The sequence below is a fragment of the Danio rerio genome, chromosome 20 (genome assembly GCF_049306965.1).
Source record: "Danio rerio strain Tuebingen ecotype United States chromosome 20, GRCz12tu, whole genome shotgun sequence".
Classification (NCBI taxonomy): Eukaryota; Metazoa; Chordata; class Actinopteri; order Cypriniformes; family Danionidae; genus Danio; species Danio rerio.
In genome coordinates, this window is record NC_133195.1 from 46219269 (window position 1) to 46227500 (window position 8232).

Here is an 8232-nt window from a genome sequence, read left to right on the forward strand (position 1 = left end):
TAAAAGGTAAGAAAGCCCTTCCACTGCCTGCCCTACACTGTCATGAAAATCGACAAGAAAGCAAAATACAAGGAGCAAATTATAAACAACAGATTTTTTAAGCCAAAAATGTATCAGGTTGATAATATATAGGTCTTAACACTTGTGTATTAAAAAATGGATCAAAAAAGTTTTTTAAAAATGTCCTAAGACAAGAATGGGTCTTATTCAAAAGTTTTTGATCAACTGTAAGGAAATGTTTGATTCATTTTAAATGTTGATTACTGTATATCATTATCGTTTAATATGGAAAATCATTATCAAGATTGCTTTTTTGCTTTATCGCTCAACCCTAGTTTAATTATTTATACAATAAAGAATATACCTTGTCTTTTTTGTTTTACATTTTACTAATGATTTTCTGTATCTTAATACTTTTAAAACCATAACACACTGTTTATTTCATTTTTATCTTTGTTCTATGGTTTTCTTTGTTGCTTATGATGAAATATATTCATATATTATAATTTTTTATGCAGATACACTCCACACCAAGCCATCCCAATCAATGTAAAATTAGGATTTCCTACCCAAACCCCTCAAAAATAGTTTTTTGGTGAAACGATATTCATATTGCAATCAACAACGCAGAAAAACAAAGTATTTTTTCCAATATTGCGCAGCTCTACATTTAAATACCATTTTTAAGCCACTGATTATTTAATATAAAATAAAATATAAATGTAGTTCCTACACTTCTGGAAAGTATACTTAAAAGTACCCACATTTCAGACATATGGATTCAAGGCCTGGAAAGTATTTGAAAACAAACACAGGTCCTTGAAAGAGCTTGAAATAAATTTGAAATGAATTTTGTTTATGGTTTTGAACTGAATTGTCAAAAATAATGAAAAATGTGGGAAATTCCTAAATTTAATTGAATAACGACACTTTCACTTGAGTTGTATTCAAATGAACAGCTCAAACATTCAGTATTCTTTAGTGTTGCTCAGAAGAAATAACATCAGCTTGTAACATTCATAAATCCTGTTGACATAAAAGGGCATATTGATTGCAATAATAGACATGTACTGCAATAATTTGATTGATCAGCTCATTTCAGTAAAATAAGGACTACTTCTCTTTCATTGTATGGGCAACTCCACTGTTATGGATGATAAATTTGCAGTAAAAATTCAGAACATAGATAGTATATTTTAACATTATATTAAAACATCTATTTATATTTTCCAAAACGACTAATGATGAGATTAGGAAAATATCCATCGGTGACTATATTTTTTATTTTAAATGAGGAAGATAAAAGTGCTTTATGGATGCATGTGACTAATAAAGTTAGCAAGTTTATGGTGTGCAACCTATTTTGTAGAAATTCTGTGAATTAAACTGCACAACCCAAAAGAAACAATGCTAATCAAAAGCTTAAGAGCTGGCTCACTATAGAATAAAATTGACTGATTTAATTTTACTTTATGTTTTTGCATTTATGAGAAAAAAGCTTCGTTATGAATGTTATGCCTCTGGATTATGGATGTGACAGATGTGGAATTGCGCTTGTGTGACTTTGGTAAATCAAATATAATAGTTTTGACAGAGACATTTTTAAGTATTTTTAGTTTAACTGTTTTTATTGACAATTCTCAATCAGAGAGGCATTACAAGTGAGGGAAAGAAAAACCATAATACATTATTTTCACAATGTTCAGAAAAGAAATGCTAAGTGGTAATTAAACACATTCCTTACTCTCTAACCCATATTGAGATGAAAATAAAGTAAACAACAACAACAACAAAAAAGGAACAAACAAACCAAACAATAACAAAAAACATACATACACATATAATAATAATAATAATAATAATAATAATAAATTAACAAATGACACCCCAGTAAGGCATTACAATTTAATGTAAAATATCATACACTTTTCCTAATCCACTCTTAGATGAGTTTGTATTATTCAAAAATTAAGTAGTTTAACAGTATTGTATAATACTTGCTTGCACAAAAAATGTCAAAAGGTTTTGTTATTTTGGTTTTTCATAGGAAGGTTGATTTTGCATGGAATTGCTCCAGAAGAACAGCTCAACCATTCTGGGCCACAAGGAAGGAAGGAAGGAAGGAAGTCCTGTGTGTTAGAAATAACATAAGCGTTTAACATGTTTTAATTGGGTTCTACATAAACGGGGACGTTGAAGGCAATAGATAAGTTGAGCTGGGAAGTAAAGCTTCTCTTTGAAGTTAAAATGGAGCAGAAGCTAAAAATAGAGAAGCCTTGGCTCTCCAACATTCATTTTAGCGTAACCGATCAGAAAAAGCATTCGCAGATCTGAAGATTTTCTTTCCCCTCAGTGACGTCGTTCAGAGATTAAGGTCTTTCAGCTCTCAACTTGAGCCAGATCTGCATGAAATCTGTTTTTATTTGTGTGTGTGTGTGTGTGTGTGTGTGTGTGTGTGTTATTTTAAAAAGTGATTTTTATCAGATCATACCATATAGTGATGTGTAGAAAAACACTTCAAGTAAGTTATGCTTGCCTCCAGAACTTCATTTTTCTTGCCATCACATAGTTCAGTGGGACACGTGTGACTCATCACTGCTGAGATGCATTGGCCAATCAGATTGCAGATTTCCCACTGCATATTGGCAACCAATGATTTCTGTGTTGCTCTGTCCTCAAGGCTGTCTGGGTTTGACAAGATGCAGCTTGTGCCATTTTTGACCTTCATTATGAAGTGTCCTCAAGCCCACACGGTGCCATGTCAACATTGTCCTCAATAACTGAAGTTGCGCTAATGGCTTGACGTTCGCTTTTATTCCCATGTTGACTCACACTAATGATCCAAGGTTATGCTCTCCGTTTCTAGAAAGGTGGCTGTTATTAGAAAATACTAATTAGAATATTGACTCATGTTATGCTCAGTCAGTAATGATAGATATTAAAGAGGGCCACAAGAAATATTAAATGTTTATAATATGGTAAGCAGGTTGCATACTGCCATGAGAACGCTTTTTTTTTTTTTTTTTTTTTTACCTCATAAACATACAACTTAACATTAAACATAAACTGACTGCCAAAATTCAACATATTTTATGCCTCATTCACACTAGCAATTGCAATGTTGAGTTAGAATTATTGATCAGCACCACAGCTGAGAATACATGAGATTTGTGGAGTCATCGCAAATCATAACCATAACAGAGTGAAATTTTATGATTTGCTTGTGTTTACAAGCATTTCAAGAGCATTCAGGCACAAAAACGTACAATATTTTTAAATTTAATGAGGAATTATTTTACTGAATTAATAATACAATGAAGAAGACTTATGTAGTGTTATTTTATATTTTACATTTAATTATTCAATTTCAGTACCTGATAACAGTTTGACTTTCCGGAAAACTCTAAAGCACTGTTTATTTGACTTTTTCTTTGCTTCGTTGTATTTATTTTGCTTGCAATTTGTTTATTTTTACATACATGATTTAAACCCTTACAAAATCACCACAATCATTCTAAATTAATTATTTCTTTATAAATAGAGCTATTCAAGCCATCTGCTGAAATTTTAATCATATATATTACAGAAAAACAAAATATGGCAATGTCAGATTTTTACAACATTGTGCAGCCCTAATAAATAATAAATGTAAATAAATATTTGTATATATACATATATTAAGTACACACACACAAAAAAAAATTGAGAACCCTTTTTAATACCTCCTGTGGTGTTGAAGACAATACCAGACCCAATATTCAAGTTACCATTTGTGCACGAAAATCTAATGTCTTCCTAAAATCAATGGCACTTTGCTTCTAGAAAATAATACATAACCATTTTTTTTTTTTCTCTGCAGGGGTGTGCGGTTGTTGTGGAGCGCTGAGGCCTCGCTACAAGAGACTGGTGGACAACATCTTTCCGGAAGACCCGGAGGTGAGAACATTCCCTCTCTCTCTTTCTCTCAACTCCATTCTTTTACAGCATCACATAGAGTCTATTTACAGTCAAACAGCCCTCGTTTCACCTCTCCAACCGCTTATTTACATTTGCATTCATGCTCTTGGCAGATGCTTGATTTCCGAGACCACTTAAAAGAAAGTGCATTTAGTGTGTAACTGGCAATTACCTAAGCAGGTGTCTGAGGAAGCAAGCCAGAAACCCATCGACTCCCAGTCTTTGCTGAGTTTAACACCATTTTATGTTATTTTCTTAAAAAGCGCCCAGTGGAAAAGCTGAGATTTCTGAAATGTCTCCATTAACTCTCGTTGGTCAGCATTTGAGCTGCGGTAGCTCAGTTCATTAGTCATGTTCAGTGTGGTTTAAAGCCAGCAGGGTTTTGCATTGCAATAATCATCTTCCACATTACAGATTTCCATCAAAATCATCCAGAAATCTTGATGATGCCAGACTTTTGACCAATAATGTACTTCTGCAGTTTCTCAAACATTTTTTATATAGCAAATAGGACTTGCGATACAAGTCATGTCATATTCTAATAACAATATATCCACTCAACAATATATGTAATTCCTAGTCTGCTCTGGTCATGATATTGATACTTGTGTGTGGTGTTGTTTTCTGTGTGTACAGGATGGCTTGGTCAAGGCCAACATGGAGAAACTGACTTTCTATGCCCTGTCAGCTCCAGAGAAGCTGGATCGGATCGGGGCATACCTGTCTGAAAGACTGTCCCGTGACGTAGCTAGACATCGATATGGGTACCAAAATTCATAACATGACCGATCTGAATTTTTTTCTTTTCACTCTTGGTATTGAGTTCACTCTTGATACTTCCTGTATTGAGTGTGTGTTTGTCTTTTCAGGTATGTGTGTATTGCGATGGAAGCTCTTGACCAGCTTCTAATGGCCTGCCACTGTCAGAGTATCAACCTGTTTGTAGAGAGTTTTTTAAAGATGGTGCGAAAACTCCTGGAAGCTGACAAACCCAACCTGCAAATCCTAGGAACAAATTCAGTACGTACACACTGTTGTATGTCTACACTAAACTGCATCAATTGTTGCTTTAATTTCCGTAAAATGTAAAAAAAAAAAAAAATTTAAATGTACTTTCTCTCAGTATTCAGTGGTTCCATAACTTTGATTTTCCTTAGAAGTTATTTTGAAGAATGATACAAACCTGTAACCATTGACATCTATAGTATTTGTGTTTCCTACTACACTTCCTGACAAAATTCTTGTCAGTGATCTCAGTTATAGTAACAACTAATAATAACTTGACTTCTAGTTAATCATTAGAAGAAGTGGCACAAGATAATTGGGACTGCATGCCAATCAACACACATACTGCAGAAAACCTACTGGAACCCGCATGGACCCAAGATTCTCAGAGAAATCTTTTAGGTTTGGTGAAAGAAAAATCAAGGTTTGGGGTTACACTTATTATGGGAGTATGCGAGAGATCTGCAGAGGGGATGAAAACATCAACAGCCTGAGGTATCAAGTCATTTGTGCTGCCCATTACTTTACAAACCTCAGGACAGGGCAAATTGTACAGCAGGATAGCGCTCCTCCTCATACTTCAGCCTCCACATCAAAGTTCCTAAAAGCAAAGAAGGTCAAGGATTGTTCCAGGATTGGCCAGCCCAGTCACCTGATATGAACATTATTGAGCATGTCTGGGGTAAGATGGAGGAGGAGGCATTAAAGAGGAGTCGAAGGAATCTTGATGAACTCTGGGAGTCCTGCAAGAACACTTTCTTTGCCATTCCAGATGACTTTATTAATAAGTGATTTTAGTCATTGCAGAGATGTATGAATGCAGTCCTCCAATCTCATAGGAGTCATACACAATATTCATTCTTTTTTTACTGCACCATGACTTTATATTCTATAGTGTACATTATTTCTGTAAAGTGACTTTTGTCCAAGCATAGTCAGACCTTACTGTTCTAATTAAGTAATTAAAAATCAAGGCATGATCAAACTTTATTTTAGTAAAATGAGCATAATCTAGAGGCCTTTGCCTTTCATATAAGCCACTTTTGATACCAAAGACTTTTGTCAGGTAGTGTACTATGGAAGTCAATGGTTACAGGTTTCTAACATTTTTCATGATGTCTTATTTTGCGTTTGACAGAAAAAAGAAACTCAAACTGGTCTGTGACGAATGAAGGTTGAGTAAATCATGACAGAATTTTAAGTAAATCATTTTTGGGTGAACTGTCCTTTTATAATGAAGCATTCTGATTGTGAAAGTGTAAAATATGACCAAAATTGAATGTTATGTATTTTAGACCTTGTGCATTGAAGGTTTTCAAAAACATAAAATATATAAAAATGATGTTTGAGATGAGCCATAAACAAGCATAAACACAATGGAGTCCATCCATCTAAACACATTCGGACATGAACATAAATTATAGGTCAAAATGAAAAAATAAATAAATAAATTGCGGAAAGCAATACATGCAAACATACACTAGCAGAAATCACATCGTATATAGAATCCCCTTTTAAACTGATTCATTTTTCAGTGCCGTTTTACCTATTAACCTGGAAATGCTTTAGGACAGAGAAGAGTTAGTTAATGCTCACTTGGTTCTGCAAATGCCTAATCACATACTGTAAGGATGTGTAGTTTATGCAGATATTATTCATTAATGCAGATTTGATATGTAGGCATTAGTTTAAAAACGAGTCATTAAATCATCTAGGTGGCAGGATCTCATTCATCAGCTTCCTACCGTTTCTATATTAGGGCCTTTTATTTTATTTTATTCATGGCCACCGTGAACATGACTTTAAATAGCTAAAACCTGTCAAATGTTAAAAGATTAGCTTCCTTTTTTAGTCTGAAACAAATACAGTGAGACTTCTCTGTAGCTCATTCGCAGCATTTCAAATATATGAATCTGTAAAAGTATATGTGAGTAATTATTGGTTTATACGCACTCAAAAATGTCTCTCATGACTAGTAGCGGTTCTAGCTTAAATGGCATCCTGGGCGAACTACCCCATAACTTGGCACTATAACAGAATATGTTAAATAACAGAAATCAATCCTAAATGAAACCGGAAAACAATGTAAGGACAAAAATGAAGTGATATGCTAAGAAATATGTTGCATGAATATTAATTATGACCATTCTATAAAATAAAATACATTTTTATAGAATTATCTGTTTGTCTTAGACCTGACTCAAGGCTGAGAATTAATGTTATTAAGAGCTTCATTTTAACCATGTAGGCGCAAAGTCTAAAGTACATGGCACAAAAGCATAAAGTCTGAATCCACTTTTGATATTTTGAGGACAAAAAATCCACTTTTCAATGTGGGGCATGGTCTAACAGGGTTGTGGTTATTCTCTTAATGAGTTATGGGTGTGTTTTGAGCATAACATGCAATCAACCAGTCTCCCATTCCCTTTAAGAGTCATGTAAGAGCCATGCTGCATTTGCTATTTACATGGCGGACTTTGTAAGAGGAAAGCATGAACATTTCACTAGCCAGAAAACCGTTAAACAGATCATCTGCAGCGCAAGGAAAAAGAACCAGCCTCCTCCAATCGGCCTTTACTTTCTCTTTCACTTTCTCTCTTTTGTGGATAAGGAAACAGTGTTGTACGCACTCCACTGAAGACATTCATTATTTTCATTTGTTAAGTGCAAATATTTGATTCTAATTTCCAGCAAAACGAATAAATGAACACTAATAATGAAATGTGGTCAAAAAGCTGCAGTACTTCCCACACATAGTCTTTACTTGCGCTGGCCGCCGAGGTATATTAACGGCTGCCCTAGTATATTTTGTGGTGACACATGAATAATACTATTATTTTCATCCTTTTACACTTTTGTATCCACCCAAAAAAAACAAACATTCGCAATCGATTAACCAGTGGAAAATCTTCTCTCGCTCTGCATGTTTCCTACTGCTGGTTCTGTGTGTGCGCGATCTGTCACTCACGCAGAAACTCTCACTTGCTCTGCAGACCCACAGAGACAAACCTATTCTACCAAAATACATCCAACAGTAATTTCTGAATCTCCTAATTGTCCGGCATTCAGGTTTTACTTTCGCTGAATAAAATTGCTGTTATTTGCATGCGTTTTTGCATTACCTTTTCGCAGCTGTGCGCGCAGCTGCGAGAGAAGCATTAAACAATTAATCATTTAATAAATGACTCAGATAAACTTTACCATATACTTGGAGAGAACAAAATGACATCTATAATGACTGCAAAAAAAATTGTTAGAAATGGTTAATCA

The 8232-nt window shown here is 34.4% G+C and overlaps 1 protein-coding gene across 3 annotated transcripts in view; it reads left to right on the plus strand.

The window, feature by feature from the left end:
• Nucleotides 1-8232, plus strand: part of efr3bb (EFR3 homolog Bb (S. cerevisiae)) — a 71156-nt gene that overhangs the window by 24253 nt on the left and 38671 nt on the right. For all 3 annotated transcript variants that reach the window (NM_001423782.1, XM_068215484.2, XM_005170202.6), the window contains 3 exons: nt 3860-3936; nt 4594-4721; nt 4827-4977. In NM_001423782.1, the coding sequence (NP_001410711.1) occupies nt 3860-3936; nt 4594-4721; nt 4827-4977 (356 nt within the window). The remainder of the gene's footprint in view (nt 1-3859; nt 3937-4593; nt 4722-4826; nt 4978-8232) is intronic.